Source organism: Abramis brama (genome assembly GCF_963993115.1).
Source record: "Abramis brama genome assembly, chromosome: 16".
In the NCBI taxonomy this organism is placed as follows: Eukaryota; Metazoa; Chordata; class Actinopteri; order Cypriniformes; family Leuciscidae; genus Abramis; species Abramis brama.
In genome coordinates this window covers 20,678,571-20,697,679 of record NC_139978.1, presented here as the reverse complement: position 1 = coordinate 20,697,679, position 19,109 = coordinate 20,678,571, and the positions used below count along the sequence as shown (strand labels likewise).

The following is a 19,109-nucleotide window of genomic DNA, read 5'->3' as shown; positions in this document are numbered from 1 at the left end:
ATGTATCAATCTTGCGTACGCACAAAAACTTTGCGTACGCCAGCTTTCACGCTCACGGTCGTATGTACTAACAGTGAAATTAACGCGAGAATGTGCGTTCCTCCACGCCAATTTCATGTCTGGCGTACGTACATTTCTCATTGTTTTTGTCCGTTGGCGACTCTTACAGGCAATGAAGTGAAGTTGCAAACATTACACAACGAATTGTTCTACAAGTCTATCGCACCACCAACCGTGGGAAGCATTGCTATTAATTTGCAATTTATAAAATAATTAACATATATTGTCACACGAGCCTTATGGGAATATTCTATCAATTATGCAATTAAATAAGAACATTTAAAAGCATATGCAAATTGATACAACCCTTAGTCTATGGAAATGACAGCTTTGGTTTAATGTCCACCTTTATATCAGACCATTTCTTTTTAAGGTCAATTGGGGTAGGCTGTGTACAGTTGAGACACCTTAAATAACTTGCGTTCGCAGCAAGCACAAGTTGTGATTTTTGCTGTGCACGTGCGTATTAGTGTCCTCTTTGATCGTGGGAAATTTGAACAACGGACGCATCTCCGATCCGAAGATATCGGGAAAAGATATGACGTCCACTTCAAAATGCACTCTCCACAATGAATAGCTTATTATCCTTATGTGACTGTTAAACGTAACTGGTATCACCACAAACGTTATTCTGTGCCCTAAAAACGGGCATATTTCATGGTATTGTGTCATGCAAGGTAATTGCAAAATCTTGAGAAATGTGCGAGGTGGCCAGCGGGGGATAGTTGAGACCCATATCTACAGTTCTATTAGGAAACACATTGTTTAGTTGTTCAGTGTTATGATAACAGTTTAAACGCCGTAATAAGCCAGCATAGGACGCAAATGAAAATAAAATTTGATATTTGTGATATTTAAACTGTATTATTATTAAATATTGTTACATATCTTGTTCCTGCTTTATACATTTTAATCAGTGCTAATTTAAATAAAATGAATGAATATAAATGGATGAATAAACAAAAATGTTGCCCAATTGTTATTTTCTTTATTTGTCTTTATTTTTTATATTTTACAATGAATGGTTAGTTACCTTCACATCAATAGAAATGGGTGTCTCAACTGTACCATGCACTGTCTCAACTGTACCACATATTGGTACAGTTGAGACAAAGTTGAGACAAAAAGCACCTTATTTTTATGAGCTGATTGTGGAAAATATAAACTACTTGTGGGTATTATTGATAGATAATATCTTAGTCTACAAGCTAATGTAATGTCATGTGACGTGTCATGTGGAAATTCACTTATTTTCAATGTCTATTTTTGTGTGAAAAATCAAAACGCAAAAAGTGTCTCAACTGTACTCAGTCTACTCTACAGTGCGACTTTCAGATCCCACCGCATTGACAGCATCAGCCAAACTCTCCCACTCATATTTTTTCCTTTTGTTATTAATTCCGGAGGACAAAGTTCCAAATACAAATTTTTTTTTTCCCGTTTCTACCTCCGATAGTAGCACCTCCAATTCACTTTCTGTAAAGTTTCGTTTCTTGCCGCTATTTTCTTACTGCTTTCTTTTGCCAAAGTGGACTCATTACCATATTTAAATTAGTTTAATTAAGGGAGGAGACTGGGTGGGGCGTTGTGCTCGTGCATGTGCGCTCAATTTTACGTTAACTGGGATGTACAAAGAGAATATGCGTGGGATCCTTCGTACGCAGAGATTCATACATCTGGGTTTTTTTGTGCGTACGCACATTTACAGCTTTGTCCGTATGCAATGTTTTAGTATGAATTCAACGCAAGTCTTTATACATGAGTCCCTGGTGACTAAGTACACTTTAGCATATTTTTAAAAAGAGGAGCCTAATTATTACAGAAATAATATACTCTGAAAGACTAAGTGCAAACTGAATGTAATATTTTCGGACACTTAATTGCATGTAATTTACAATTAAATTAAAATGAATTATAATTTATATTAAATGCAATTAGTTTAAATTACTCACTTGATTAAGATTTAAGTACATCTTTATATGTAACATAATTACTTCTATCGACTTTACTGCCATATCTGAATAGCAATTATGGTAGGCTAACTAAGATATTCTTTAATGTCATTTCCATTAAAACTTGTGTCATATTTAAATATATTTGTAATTACACATTAGTTGCAATTTAAATATTTAACATTTATACCTATATTAACCTGTATTAACTTTTAATGTAATGTCAAATAACACACTACAAGTACTACTTTGTATGTGCTTTAGTATGATAGTCAACACATAAAAATAAGTGTAATTTAAAGCTTGACAAGATACAAAGGGGTAATTTACAACACCGTTTTCGATACCGTTAACGTCTCTGTGTAAACTACAAAAAAGCAAATTTGTGAAAACAGTGACGTCTTGCACATGCGTTCCTGTTCAGTCTATGGGCGCATAGTGTTTGTTTAGACATCGACAACTACTGGCCTGGATGCATAATACAGCCTTTTTTTGTTGTTGTCATTTTCGCGGATCCATGTGAACGGGATCGTTTTGACAAAGTTATCGTCTGTACACGAAAAACACAGAGGAAAAACGTTTCCGTTTTTAGTACATCGTTGTTGTGTAACCGTACCCTAAAACATACTTTAAAACATACTTATTTATGCACTTAATGTGCAATTATTTTCAGGAAAACGCACTGCAAAAGTAGTTCCAGGCAGGTCTTGACCCCTTTACAGTTCCATATCACTTCGCCAAATGATTTCATTTATTTCAAAGGTCTTTACAGCCTACAACAACAAAAGCAGCAACGGAGGCTTGGGTTTAGATGCGTAAGAAATTAGTCATGTTATGGACAAAAACCTGACAAATGTCTTGAAATACATCATCTGAACAATGTTTTGAGGTGTGATAATCGTAGTATAAGCGGAATAATTGACTCCGGGCCGTTGAATTATAGAAAATTAATGCGCACCCGAGGCGTATAGGGTGTGCAGTATTTTTCAATTCAATGGCCTGTCGTCAGTTATTCCATACTGTATGCCAGTACAAGTTGCGTTCAGTTAAAACAGCCCAATAATGCATTTTAGTCTGGGACTATAGGCTTGAGCCTTGTCTGTGAAACCGGGGGATTGTGTTATAAAATATTACATGCTTTGTTTACTAAATTTTGCAACGTTTAACAGCTGCATGTAGTCATGAGCCAACAAATTGTTTTCATGTTGGAAATTTTCTGCTGAAATAAACAAGCACAATGCTTTATGTTTATATCAGCAATAAGAACATGAAAGTGAGAGGACTGTTTTGTCACGAGTCAACATCTGACTGCAGTCTCAATAAGCTTTGCTTGTGTGGTCCAGCTTCAAGGGCTTCGAGTCCCAACACACATAAACAGCAGGCAGATGTAGGACGAATGACTGTTTACCAAGCTCTCAATTCTCTAAACAACAGATCAAATGACACTGAACTCTGGCAATCAAACAGAGAATCTGCCTCATTCCCCAACGGGTAAATATTTACCCTAATATATCAAAAAAGTCCCATTTGTCAGTGCCTGGGACAGACATAACATGCACATTTTGTAACCAAATAGTTTCTCTTTAATGTCTATTTGTGTCATTTTACCCGTCTTTGCTGTCAAATCCGTGCTTTTTTGGTGTTTATCATGACAAGATCTAAAAACATCATTAATAACACTATCTGGGAAGTGGGATCAGCCATGTTTGCTTACTTCACCATGTACTGAAACACTTCAAATTAGGTCAAGTAAGGAAGGAGCATGTGGGAACTCTTTCAGGGGTCAGACCTTCATTCTGAGTGGGAGTTTATTGTTATACTACGTTCTCCAACGGTTTTGTGAGGTGTGATATTCAATAAGTTACTCATGTTACACTTAGTGGGAGAAAACCAATGCAGCTGATGCCTGAGGGCTCACCTTAATGATGGTGGACTCGTCGTCATGGCAAGCACGACTGTAATTTCCTAATAAAATTAAGTAGGGGGATTTTTGTGGACCGGCTGAAAGCGTTAAACGAACATGAAATCAGTTCTGAAGAAAAAGTGCTCGCTTGAAGGACAGACGGTGGTGGTTCAATCAACACTTTTCCTCGTCAGTAGGACGACATGAAAATGAAAGCTGCCCCTTTCCTCCGTCTGAACAGAGGTTGGGCTATTTTGCACATTCTCAGAAATCAAATCAAAATGCCTGCTAAAATGACATTAGAAAATAAGCAAAGTAAATCAGAGTCAGCAGACCGATCTCATACGTGACTTCAGTCTTGGTTAGCATCAGGAAAAACAAACAGCTTGTTCTACCTGCCCCGGACTGAACTGCAGTGCTGATGGAGGTGCTACTAAAACAAGCAAATCTCCCGTGATTTCTGAATATCTCTTTGTGCAACATGGAGAAATAACAGGACGTCCAATTCCTGAGTTTGCATATAGCAGAAACTGATGAAACGGTTTCATTTTCAAACCACATAAAACAGACGTTCCTTTTTTCTCCTACCTTTTTTGGCAGCAGAAGCCCATATGAACTTGATATACATCTTATGTTCTAGCATTTCCAACATGTCTAAAAAATATAATAAACGTAATGATTACAAGATTTGTGTAAAATGTTATGGTATTTTGTCAATTCATTGTATCCTTTTTATATCATGTTTTATATTGAATATGAAGCAGTCTTCACAAGTCACATGATCCTTCAGAAATCATTCTAATATACTGATTTGGTGCTCAAGAAACATTTATTATTTTTATCCATGTTGAAAACGATTGTTCTGAACCATTTTTTCATTCTTTTATAAATAGAAAGTTTGAATGAACATTTATTTGGAATAGAAATCTTTTGTAACAATGTACATGTCTTTACTGTCACATTGACTAATTTAATGCATCCTTGCTATAAAAAGTATTAATCTTATTAACCCCAAACTATTGAGCGCTAGTGTATTTCTTAAATTTAGTTATACATTTAGACACACTCTAAGAAAAGTTATAAACATAGGTTTATAAGAAGGAATTTTCTGTGCTAATTTTTCTGCATTGGTGTTTTAATCACGATTCACAATTTTATCACAATTCTTTTTCATGTTGTTTTTACTATTTTACAAGTGACTGAGTATTACAGCCAAACTAATGTCCCCATTTAAAAAACAAAGCCTTACAAGGTAACAAAATATAAAATAAAAAAGAATGGCAGACATTTAGCCCAAAGAGGTGAAGATAAAAATGTCATTATTTTCTTTCATTCTTTTTTTTCAGCTACAGTAGGTGTATTTAACAGAAGCATTCAAGAAAGAAATTAAATAAACTTATTAAAGCTACTAATAAAGTTCTCAGAGCAGTGAGGAATTTTCTCTTTTTTTTGGTGTTTAAGGAACAACATTAGAGAGTAAATAAGGACAGAATTTTCATTTTTGGGTGAACTATCCCTTTAAGAACAAACGGCAGCATGTTTACTATTACACAGACACGGACACAGGCACCAACACGACAAAAAACGTGAATTTGACTTGGTTGGTAACATGACACTCACCAACAGACAAACACAAACAAAACTAGACAAGATACAATGGAAACATGAGGGCTATTTATACACCAAGACTAATGACTAACAAGAAACACCTGTGAACAATCAATACAGCCAAACAATAAGAATATGACACATAAGACTAGGGAAGCACAAGACACAATTAAAAGATGGCAAGGGAAACGCATGACAAACAGGAAATTCAAAATAATATACATGAAACAAAATCCAAAACTAAATGTGACAATATTTTTTACAAATGAAAATAACTCTATTTTAATATATTTATATAATTTAAAATGTAATTCCTGTGATGGCAAAACGTCACAGATACAGTCACGGATACCGGCATGGAAACCAACACCGGCACGGATACACCGGCACGGAAACACCAACACGAAAATAAAGCCAAAAAAAGTAAATTTGACTTGGTTACATGAGACTCTCACGAACACCGGCACGGACACACCGGCACGGACCATCATGGACACCGCCACGGACACGAACACAACGGCACGGGGACACTGGCATGGACACACCGGCACGGACACGGACACCGGCACGGACATGAACACAACGGCACGGACACCGGCACCGGCATGGACACACCAACACGGACACTGTAAATGTACGTCACATTGTACAGTATGTTGGGACGAGGTTCCAGAACTGCAACTGATAGAAAACTCTGTATAGCACGATACTACGATATTTCTTCAAAAGCAGATCGCGGAGACATTTTAATCGTCCACGGTCAAAACTCGTGGTATCACACACCCCTACATACAAGCACAAACAACTAAGTTTCCTCCAGTACCTATAGATGATCTTTAGGAATATAAAAACTGAAGACCAGTTTGGAAACTAATTTTAAAGGTAATTTGTAAACAACCATTGAACAATCGTGGCAAATGTTTCGTGAGGACAATATGCCATCCTTGTTCTACCTCCCAGAAGTTTGGAGGCCGTCTCGAGTGTCCTTTGTAGCCCCAACTTCGTTTGTATTAAAGCTATCAACACTGTCTAATTTCAGCATTTAAGAGAAGACCAAGAGTGAAAATCCTACCCGTTCCCTCTTGTTTACCTAAGTGCAACAGCTGAGCGATGTGAGACAACAGCTGCAAGTCACATGTGTCATTTCTCTCATTGTGCCACCACTAATGCAGTGTGCTGAGGATATGGTACAGGTGCTGAGCTCTGCGACACATGGCAGATGAGATTAAACGACTGCGGCGAGAGAGATTTGTGCCACTTCGTCAAAGCAATTACACCACTTCAAAACTATTTACACCACTTTTTGGTCTGAGGTCCAAGACCACCAACTATTTAAGTCATTTAACTGCCTGAAACCAAATGAGAGGCACAGTTGTGTGGGAGGAAAAAAGAAAAATTTTTGTTGAACATGTTGCACTGTTTCCAATTCTGATATAAATACTGTAAAATATTTAAATTACCAATTAACATTCAACATTTAACTACGCCGCATGCTCTGACAACACTTTTCTTACCATGTATGAATAAAATTCACATTATTTTTATATCTTAAGTAGCTACATATTAAAATTAAACATTCAATTCCTTTTCCAATTTCCAAAATCTGTAATGAAACCACCAGTGAACCAATGTTATTTTATTGTTTTATTCATTTAATACATATGCATTCATAAAATATGTGCCTTGTGCCTTCTTCAAAACATGAACTTTAATACAATTAAAAAACAAGATAAAATAACAATTATATAAATTGCCAGTCAATTATACAGTGTACTGAATCCTGAAAAACCAAACTAAATTTTTTTTAAATATAAATTCAAAATTTAAAACAAATAAAAACAAATGATCATAAATAAAAAGTCTGTCCTTGCAATAAAACATAACATTGTAAATAATCGTAAAAAAGAGCAACCTTAAAACTAGTGTTTCCAGAGAAATTTCTCATTTTTTTTCCAAAGTTGCGAGCTTTCGGTTTTCTCATTACTCCTGGACTTTGCAGAGACACTAACGCTGTTACAGATCTTCTCCACCTCAGTCAGATCTGTGAGTTTGTTAATGCTCTCCACATTCCCCTCATTCAAAATGTCCCAGAAGTCCTTTCCTCTACTTTTTGCTCTTTCAGTGCATGTGGATGTTTTCACATCCCTCGGTTGGTCTACGGTTTTCTTCTTTGACCTGAACAAGTCATTCAGGATGGATGTGTCACCTATAAGGTCTGAGATTTTGGAGGAGCTGCTGGTCTGGGTTGAGCTTGATGCAGCACAATCATCTGTGGAGACTAAAGGTGACCGTGAAGTGTATTTATTGCTCTTGAAAGGTTGTGAGGAACTAATCATTTTGGTTTTAGTCTCTTCTACTGGTGCACTGCACCTTTGAGAAAGATGTCCAGAACTTGATGATGGGTATTTGTCTGTGGAAGACATCTTCATTTTGTTGTTTGTGAGGTCTGTACTGCAGTGAACGTGAACCTCAGAGGTTTCTGGTTTACCCATTCTCTTTTTCTTTGACGGTTCTCTTTGATCCTCAACTTCAAGGGTTGGTACCTCAACTTGAGGTTTAAGAGGGGAGTTTCGGTGGGCTCTTTTTGAGGTAGTTCTTTGTCTGGCTGTAGAAGGTGGCGGTGAGGTGGGTGGCTTTGGCTCGACGTGGGGTTTAGGAAAGGTCTTTTCGGTGAAGTTCTTGAGTTCAGGTCTCTCCTGGCTGTAGAAGCTTCGCAATCGGCTAAGTCTCTGCTCTGAATCGTTCTTCAGAATGTCTTCTGCAAAGTCTCGCACAGTGTCGAATCCAAAGAACTGAGCCATTTTTTCCAACTGCTGTCTGCGAGACAAAATATTATCTTAATGACACAAATCAACTTAACTTAGGCCCTGTTTACATCTGGCATTAAGATGGGATTTGGTCGATCGGATCACAAGTAGACAAGAGAGACATACCCGTTTACAACTGGTGTTTTAATCCATCTCTATTTTCCACTTTCAACCACTTCTGTCCTAATTTTGTTTAGAGCGGAGGGTCTATAGGCAGGTAAATCTATGGGCTTTTTCAAATCTTTTGATCTACTGGATGAAATAAGCTCACGCAATTTATGAACATGACCAGAGATGATGGAAAAACTACGGAGAGCAGCAGCTTTCGTTTGTGATCTGATATCCAGAAGAAATCAGGAATAGTGAGAGAACATTGTGCTTGGTACGTTTTTTGTCCTGGGTCTCCAGCCGACAAAGTTTAAATCCCATCTGGCTAGCTCACTTCCCATAATATGCATGTATTAGGCCGTAGGTATAGGTTACTGATGTGTAGAAAGGCCAGGTATAGTAAGAGTTGTGTTCCTGTATCTATACAAGCTCTAAATACATAGGAATTCGGCCATTGATACGTCACTTATACTCTCTTTGTTGTTGTTTTGTGATGTCAGCGATTATTTTTGATTGTATTATGATATGGCGATAATTTAACATGTTATGTGTGTTTGTATTATGTACGCATCTACAAAATACAAATAAAAATCTATCTATCTATCTATCTAGGTCAGTAGGCGGAGAGCAGGTGGTCTTTTGTGGCTGTTCGAAATGCATTCGACCATATGAGTGTTTACACTACAAAAGCAAAAGTCAAATGTGTTTTCTAATACCTTTGGAAGTGGTCGAAAGTGGACAAGCTCAAAATGTTTTAGACCCCGTTTACACCTGTATTTAGCGTCGCCCACTTGTGATCCGATAGACCAAAACACTTCTTAATACCAGGAGTAAACAGGGCCTTAGTGACACAACTATATACAAAATGATTTTCAAAGCTTTAAGTGTGTTTTCTTTTATTTTAAGTGTTTTATTTGGCTAAATCATCTGTAGTAAATCATTACACTATACAGGTCAATGATGAATAAGAAAAGAAAAAAATCTAGTTTAAAACACGTGCCAAGTTCTTTAAGATGTACTCTTTGTATTCACGTTGGTTTCATACGGTTTTAAAAAACCCCGCTTTATTAACATCAAGTTTTTGATGATTTGCACCATGAGATATTTTATAACCGTATTATAAAAAGGTCAAATTATCTTTTATATTTTAAAGAGACACACAGTCATGAGGGTCTGCAGGGTCTTCAATGGGGTCCACATATATCATTTCCTGTTTTGTTTTGGGATTTTTTTTTTTAGATCACACAAAGTAGGACTTGAAATATTAATAAGCAGTTTACTTAAAAAAATTGAGTGTATTATAAAATTCTAAGAGATTGTTTTATACTCCATGCATTGCAAAATACAGGCAGGGAGCAAGTTTATGACAGCCTGTATATTATATCATAAGACCACAGCCCATAAGTTACAGCATAATAAGAACCAGAAGATTTGCTTAATGCTAAAACACGTGACATGAAACACACTCTTAAAGGGATAGTTCAGCCAAAAATGAAAATTCTGTCACCATTTACTCGCCCTCCTGTTGTTGCAAACCTGTATGACTTTCGTTCATCTGTGTAACATAAAATATATTTTGAGATTTTTTGGGGAAATGGAACATTCTTCCAAATATCTTCATTTGTGTTCTGCAGAAAAATGTCATAAAGATTTGGAATGACAAGCAGAGGAGTACAGCAATTATGACACTATTTTTATTATTTTTGAGTGAACTATGCCTTTAAGTATGAAGGACTAAAAATGACAGAACGAAAAATAAATAAATAAATAAATAAAAGTAGAAATAAATAAATAAATGCAGAAATAATAGTGAAAATAAATACATTTTGGTAATATAAATGGCTATTTCTGTATTTTTACATGTATTTATTTATTTATTTATTTATGAATTTCTATATGTATTTATTTATGTATTTATACATTTATTTATATATTTATGTATTTATATATTTATTTATTTATATATTTATATATGTATTTATTTATACATTTATTTATTCCTACATTTATTTATTTCTGTATTTCCACATTTCTACATTTATTTATTTCTGTATTTCCACATTTCTACATTTATTTATTTCTGTATTTCCACATTTCTACATTTATTTTTCCCTGCGCATGTATGCTAATTGACCAATGTTATATTAATAATTTTATTGTTGAGAAGGTCGATAAGCTTCAGCTCCAGAACAAAGATTTACAGTTCACAGTGTAAACGTTATAGTTTGGTGCTATTTCGCTTCAAACGCTCGCTTTATACGCGCGTCCTATTCGCTTTGGATTCAAAATGTTCAAGTGTCGAACTAGACGCGGATACGCGCGAATTTGACGCTCTATTCGTGTTTGGTGTGAGCGCAGAATAATGAACAGGCTGCGATGTCAAGATTGCATTGCTGGAATGTGTGTGTGTGTGTGTGTTTGTGTGTCTCTGTGTGTGTGTGTGTGTGTGTGTGTGTGTGTGTGTGTGTGTGTGTCAGAGAGCGGGCGCGATCGAACAGTGGAAACATAAAAACATACTCCATTTTGTTCATACAGGACATAATTAAAACTGCAAAGTGTTTAGCCTACTTATATTTGTGTAAAACACAACATTGTGCTTTTGTCAAACTGTAAACTCTTGTCAAACTGTAACCTACAACTGTAACCCAACCAAAATCACACACACACGCTGTTTAAAAGCCAAAATGACAAGAAAAAACATAAAAACGAATGAAAACTGATAACCGCAATGGACGAGGAAGCAGAGAATGTCCGAGTGTATTGGGTTAGCTATGCGTACTGTGATTGGCTCATCGCGTTTGGGGGCGTGGCTTAGCCATTGGTCAATTAGCATACATGCGCAGGGAAAAATAAATGTAGAAATGTGGAAATACAGAAATAAATAAATGTAGAAATGTGGAAATACAGAAATAAATAAATGTAGAAATGTTGAAATACAGAAATAAATAAATGTAGGAATAAATAAATGTATAAATAAATACATATATAAATAAATAAATAAATATATAAATACATAAATATATAAATAAATGTATAAATACATAAATACATATAGAAATGCATAAATAAATAAATAAATACATGTAAAAATACAGAAATAGCCATTTATATTACCAAAATGTATTTATTTTCACTATTATTTCTGTATTTATTTATTTATTTCTATTTTTTTTTTTTTTTCGTTCTGTCATTTTTAGTCCTTCATATTTAAGATGAATTAAACAACGAACCCCATTTTAAAACATAAAACAACCCAGAAAATTCAGTGTAAGGGTCTTTAAGGAAAACCACTTAGTAATTTGAAACTGAAAGAGCTCACAAGCTGCTTGTGGTGTAACTTCTAATGCTTGCCACCCTTTGTGGTTTCAAAGCAAAAACTATCTATGAAGCAAGACCTTTAAGTATGTGTCTGAAAGGAGTTGAATCCCATTAAAGCAATTCATCAAGAAAAAGAGAATTTATACACTAGTGTGTGTGTGTGTGTCTGTGTTTTCACCATTACATGAGCAAACAGTACATTTGTGAGATTGTACTGAGGAGAAAAGCAGAATAAAGAGGGGGTTTTGATTATGACTTTGGCCAGACTTGGGAAATGGGTGGGTGAGAGGGCTCCGGGGTGGTCTTCCCTCGCTCCTGCGGCCCCAGGGGCCAGGCGGGGGCAGCACACCATAGCTGTGGGGAGAACTGGCACATGGCCCTGCGCTACCAGGAATTTCTTCTCACTGACTTGCTGTTCTAGTGTTTGAGTTTTTAGCCCAACTGACACAATTATTTGCTTTGTGTGGAGATGACGGCTAGTCAGATCTTGTGCGGGGAGAAAAGCGAGGGATTTGGAGCAGAAAATAGTGTTACCTGCACATGCTACTGGGTGTTTCGCCCACTATGACAGTGACATTGTTCTGGCGGTAAGAGGTTTTGATGGTGTGGGTGACTGGATGCTCCATGTGGGGTCTGCCATTTGCTAGCGGTGTCTGACCTCCATTGCCGTGATCTGCGAGTACGGGATCAGATGACTGGGTGGAAGTCTATTACACAATAAATACAAAGTATGTTAGAATTGGACTTATTTAACAAATCTTTACCCAAAAATCCCAAATTATTCTTGGTTGATCACCCAAAAATCCTATCTGGAATTTCAAACTACTTATTAATTATAAAAAATATATATATATATAGCTGCGAGCAGCGATTGCGGGCCCAAGCCGGTGGCACCGCCACCCTGGTGCCTTTAGTTACACTAAAGCCACCGGGGTGGCGGTGTCACCGGCTTGGGCCCTCCATCGCTGCTCGCAGCTATATTTATATATTTATATATATATATATATATATATATGTATATATGCCAGTTGGTGGCGCTATAACTTTGACTCAAAATAGTTACATCCATCTGATCGGCCTCTTACCACGAACACACTGCTGAAGTTTCATCAAGATCAGTTAACGTATGCAGAAGTTATATTACTTCGTGTTTCTCTTTTCTCGCCATTGTTTCCTCGCCACGGCCAAACCGTTCGAGATATCAAAAATCCGTCCGCAATTTATCATCCTCAATGTCTTGACTTCATGCTGACCGAGTTTGGAGGCGATTGGATGAATTCTCTAGGATGAGTACATCAAATTCCACAGCATGCGTTTTTCAAACAACCCATAATAGCCGACTTCCTGTTGGGCGGAGCTAATAACTCAGAGTGCGGAAGTTGTTCGGCCCGATGAGATCTAGATGTGTACCGAGTTTCATATTAATTCATGCAATGAATATTTGATATATGGACCAAGTTTTCAGACCGTGTCCAAGGGGGCGCTGTTGAGCCCCCCTGCCACGCCCGGGTACCAGCTTCAGCCCGGCTCTGATGACCATGGGTTCAGACCTGTGTGGATAGTTTCAAGAGTTTTTGAGCACGTTAAGGGCCCCAAAAGCCCCTGAAACCTTGAAAAACAAAGATTAAATGGAATAGACTCTTACAACGAACACACTGCTGAAGTTTCAGCAAGATCAGATAATGTATGCAGAAGTTATAACACACTTCCGGTGTCCCATTATTCGCCATAAATTCGTTTCCTTGCCACGGCCAAACCGTTCGAGATATCAAAAATCTGTTCGCAAGAATTCATCCTCAATGTCTTGACTTCATTCACACCGAGTTTGGCGGCGATCGGATGAATTCCCTAGGAGGAGTATTTCACATTCCATTGTATGCGTTTTCCAAACAACGTATAATAACCGACTTCCTGTTGGGCTTTTGAAAAACTTAGAGCACGAAAGTTGTTCGGCCCGATGAGATCTATATGTGTACTGAGTTTCATATTATTACATGCAAGCGTGTTTGATATATGGACCAAGATTTCGGACCCCATTCCAGGGGGCGCTGTCGAGCCCCCCTGCCACGCCCGGGTACCAGCTTCAGTCCGGCCCTGATGGCCGCGGGTTCTGACCTGTGTGCAAAGTTTCAAGAGTTTTTGAGCATGTTAAGGGCCCCAAAAGTGGCAAAAAGGCAAAAAAAAAAATAATGAAAAAAAAAAAAAAAATCCTTACGGAAACAATAGGGCCTTCGCCCTTTCAGGGCTTGGGCCCTAATGAAAAGCACGTGCAGGACAAAACATAACCGATACGGATAATCATTATGCTGTGTGCAACGGTGAAAAAATGGTACGTAGTAGATCTGTATCTGCAGTGGATTTATACCACAAAATGTATCATTTTAAACACCTGAGGACAAACTAGCTGAACTGGCTTTATTTCACAACATCTTAAAGAAAATAACCAACCAATGCTGTGTCTCATGCAGTGGTTCCTGAACTGCAGAGCTGAATCTCCTGTGCCACAGCTAAAGAAATTATATTTCACATAAATTGTGATTTTCCACACTGAATTTAATGTAATGAGATAAAAGCACCATGAAATAACGCGAAAACAATACATCTTTCAGTTAAACTGTCTTGATTCCACTCAAAAAAAGAGCCCATTCTTTTAATAAATCACTCAGAAAACAAAACAAAAAGTTACTGCTCTCAATCAGTCTGACAAATCTTTCACCAAATGAACGCATCGAATTGGAGCAGTTACTGAATCAACATTTGATTCACTCACTAAACAGAAGTTTTTATATTCAGTCATTTCTGACAGCAAAATGTTTGTGTAATTAAGGACTGTGAAATAAATTAGTTGTGTTACTGACCGGTTGTTCAAATGTAGTTCAACATTTTTTGTTAATAAATCATATTTAAATTTGAATACAAAAATGATTACTAATTTCTATAAAAATAAATCTCTCAAACATTAAAATGTGACCAAAATACTATTTTTAGTTGCATTGAAATACTGCATGTGCATGCAAAAGAAAATTGTTAGTGAATTCCCCCCACAGTGTGCAAACATATAAGTTATTTAAATGACAGAATGTACTTGTGCAACAGTTTTTTTGTTAATAAATTATATTTTAATTAAGAAAAATAATATTAATGTATATATAAAAAAACATCTCAAAAACATTCAAATGTTACCAAGATAGATACTTTTGTTAGTTAGTTGCACTGAAATACCACACACAAAAAAGCGTGGTAACTCCTAGTGAGATTGGTGTGAGGTGCATAAATATAAAACTTGTAGAAACCTCTGATGAATCCAGAATCTGGTTCGCAGGAAGCTGTGAGTGCTTGTTGAGTTCAAACACATCTCGTACGGCAGCACGGCTCAGGCGGTCTTCTGCTCTGCTGGAGCCCACTACCTTCTGATTCGAGTGGGTGTAGCTCACGTGCTGAAGTCCACCTGTCAGAGAAGTCAAAACACTCAAGTAGACTGGAACAAAGAGAACTGGAACAAACTCAAGATGACTTCAATCTTCTCAAAATGTTAAAACTTTTTATTGACTCAGTTCTCTCTATTCATTTCATATATAGAGTCAATAAAAAGCTGACATTTTGAGAAGATTGATATCTGAAACACCCAATGGAGAAACCAATCTTCTCAAAATGTCTAAACTTCTTATTGACTCTGTATGTGAAAAGACTGGACTGAATGTGTAAAACAAACGACAGTCTAACTGCACTATAATGTTATTAACTGTTATTCAGTTATTGTAAATTAATGTTACGTGCACTTTTTATTTATCTTTATTATTTTTATTTGTGTGTGTGTCCTGGTAAACCCTACGTTTATGGGGACAAAATGTCCCCACAAAGATGGCAATGTTCAAATGTTGTTGGTGGTTAAATCTATTTTTGGATTATTTAATTCAATATTCTGTTTGTGATAACTGGCCAAAAATCAGTAAGGTTACACTTTATTTTAAGGTGACAGTTGCATTGTACTTACTCAAAATAGTACAAGTACTTACTATAGAGTTACGGTTAGGGTTTGGTTTAGTTACTTGTAATTATGCATAATTTACGGTTATTGCTATAGTAAGTACATGTAGTAACGTGTAACTACTTCACCTTAAAATAAAGTGTTACCATCAATAAAGATACTGAATATAAAAGATTATTTTAAATCCAGGTAAATAGTCCAAGTTATACCTAACAATGAGTCCAGAGTTCCGGTGTTTCCTTCATCTCTGGATTGGGTTTTGTTAGAGCATAATGTGTTTCGGCTCTTTATGCCCAAAGACATTTGTGTAGTGTTGTCCTTCCCAGAAGACCATCTGTGAGTTGACTTATTCTCCTGAGGAGAAGGACCCTTCATACATCTCACGCCTATCTGAGGCACTTCATCTTCTGATGAAGAAAAACTTTCAATATCAACTTCAGATCTTTTATCTGCAAACTTCACCCTTTTGTGAACATGATTCTTGCCACCAGTTGTGCTGTCATTGTTGTGTTTGTGTGATCTTGGTGGAAGGAGCTCAAGGTCTGCTGACACTTCTGATATTCTCTGTGGTTTACCATCAGTGACTCCCTCCATCCCTTCCTTGGATTCAATGGACAGATCCAGTGTCTTAGATGCTTGTCCCTTAATCGTGGTGGGTTTTGCATAGTTATCCTCGTCCTGACTCTGACTACTAAGGTCCTCTTCACTGTCCGTCTCCTGCAATCCTCTCTGAGTCATTTGTCTCTGGAGAACACTATACAGGCCCATATTGCCAATACAGGAAGTACCAGCTCCCGTCTGCTCTCCTGTGTGTGTTTCTGAGCGCCTGGAGCAGCAGGGATCTTCATCTTCACTTGTACTGCTGAAGTCCAACACCCCAGTGGTTTTAACCCCAGAGCCTGCTGATCCACCTGTCTGCTCAGTAGCAGCATCCGCTGACCGGGGATCCTGAGGTAAATCAAGATAGTTCATTAGTTTTATAGAGAAGATGTTTTGTTTTGTTTATTAACTATCAACATTGCTTTGATTATTTGCATAAAAATATGAAAATTAAGGACACAAACGATTTAGTGAGTTCTTCAAACAGGTGTTATAGTTGTATTTTTGCTTTGAAGGTTTTGATTATTTTTATCTGGAAATTTTGTTCTATTTTATGTTGTGTGTTTTTTTTTTAAGTTCACCGTAGGGTAAATAAAAATGTAGGGTAAATAATGGGTTTTTTGGCAATTTGCGGACAATTTTCTCTTTTCCATCTTTATTTTTGTATTATTATATCTCAAATTATTTGTATCAAAATTCTGCAACATATATAAATAAAACATATATATATATATATATATTTCCCTCTCTCTCTCTATATATATATAATATTCATAATATGCCAATATAAAACAATTGCTTTCTGCTATTGCTATTAAACAATAGAAATGCTTAATCTCCAAACAATGATAAATTCAATCTGTAAAAAAAGTTGCTGCCTTAAATTTCGAAGTACAATCAACTTGGATGTTTAAGTCATCCAGTCAAGTCAACTTAAATTACATTAAACTGACTTCAAAAAATGAGTTGCATCTTGTATAACATGAAAAAGTTGTCTTTAGAATCGCATGGAAAGACAGTATGTCAGGTTATAAAAAGGCCCTTAAAGCGGCCAGGGCTGAGCACCTCCGCAAACTAATAGAAAACAACCAAAACAATCCTAGGTTTTTATTTAGCACCGTGGCTAGACTAACAAATAAACAGATGTCACCTGAACAAAATATTCCGTTACAGTTTAGTAGTAATGATTTCATGAAGTTCTTCACTGAGAAAATAGAAAACATCAGAACCACAATTGTAAACGTTCAATCCTCAATCGCGCCTTATAATTCAGCCTCAATTATCACGACGCAAGAACAATTACAGTGCTTTACAACTATAGAACAAAAAGAGTTATCTGTAAACTTATCATTTCATCTAAAACAACAACATGTTTATTAGATCCCATACCAACTAAACTACTGAAAGAAGTGTTACCTATAGTGGAAGAGCCTCTCCTCAATATTATTAACTCATCTTTATCTTTAGGTCATGTTCCAAGAACATTTAAACTGGCAGTTATAAAACCTCTCATTAAGAAACCACAATTAGACCCGCATAATCTAGCAAATTATAGACCCATTTCAAATCTTCCTTTTATGTCTAAAATACTAGAAAAAGTGGTGTCCGCTCACCTGGGTTCTTTCTTGCAAGAAAATGACATCTATGAAAAGTTTCAGTCTGGATTCAGACCGCACCATAGCACTGAAACTGCGCTCGTTAAAATTACAAATGACTTACTTTTAGCATCTGACCAAGGCTGTATCTCAATACTAGTTTTACTTGATCTTAGTGCTGCGTTCGATACTATAGATCACACAATACTCTTAGATCGACTACAAAATTATACTGGTGTTCAAGGACAAGCATTAAGTTGGTTCAGATCATACTTATCTGACCGCTACCATTTTGTCTATTTAAATGGAGAAAAATCTATCATAACTCCAGTAAACTATGGAGTGCCGCAGGGATCTGTGTTAGGCCCTCTGTTATTCTCAATATATATGCTGCCACTTGGAAATATTATAAGGAAACATGGAATTAGTTTCCATTGTTATGCTGATGACACTCAAATCTATATTTCATCACGGCCAGATGAAAACGCTAAATTATCCAATTTGACAGAGTGTGTTAAAGATATAAAAGATTGGATGACGCACAATTTTCTTTTATTAAATCCAGACAAGACAGAGGTACTAATCATCGGTTTAATAAACCGCCCACAAAACCTCTTACACTACAACTTTAACATAGTAAGATGTCCTGTTACTTTATCCTCTACAGTAAAAGACCTAGGTGTTATACTAGACTGCAACCTGTCTTTTGAAAATCATATTTCATATGTTACAAGAACAGCCTTTTTCCACCTTAGAAACATTGCTAAGCTACTTAACATGCTATCAGTTTCTGATGCAGAAAAATTAGTTCATGCATTCATGACCTCGAGACTAGATTACTGTAATGCTTTATTAGCCGGTTGTCCTGCATCCTCAATAAACAAGCTACAGTTAGTCCAAAATGCCGCCGCTAGAGTTCTTACTAGATCAAGAAAATATGATCATATAACACCAATTTTATCATCACTACATTGGTTACCTATAAAGTTCCGTATTAATTACAAGGTATTGCTACTGACTTATAAATCCCCAAACGGTTTAGCTCCAGTCTATTTAACGGATCTTCTATCGCCCTATAATCCATCGCGCTCTTTAAGATCACTAAATTCGAGGCTTTTGGTCATACCTAGGATATCCAGATCCACCAAAGGAGGGAGAGCATTTTCACAT

The 19,109-nt window shown here is 36.5% G+C and overlaps 1 protein-coding gene across 3 annotated transcripts in view; it reads right to left on the bottom strand.

Moving 5' to 3' along the window:
- ercc6l2 (excision repair cross-complementation group 6-like 2) overlaps positions 1 to 19,109 on the bottom strand; it is a 38,715-nt gene that overhangs the window by 5,682 nt on the left and 13,924 nt on the right. For 2 of the 3 annotated variants that reach the window (XM_084138358.1, XM_084138359.1), the window contains exons 15-18: positions 15,954 to 16,692; positions 15,050 to 15,204; positions 12,291 to 12,463; positions 7,155 to 8,340 (exon numbers count right to left, since the gene is read on the bottom strand). In XM_084138358.1, coding sequence (XP_083994484.1) covers positions 7,443 to 8,340; positions 12,291 to 12,463; positions 15,050 to 15,204; positions 15,954 to 16,692 — 1,965 coding nt within the window. In that variant the 3' untranslated portion in view covers positions 7,155 to 7,442. Of the gene's footprint in view, positions 1 to 7,154; positions 8,341 to 12,290; positions 12,464 to 15,049; positions 15,205 to 15,953; positions 16,693 to 19,109 lie in introns of those variants that run through there. The other variant, XM_084138360.1, reaches the window with a different exon arrangement.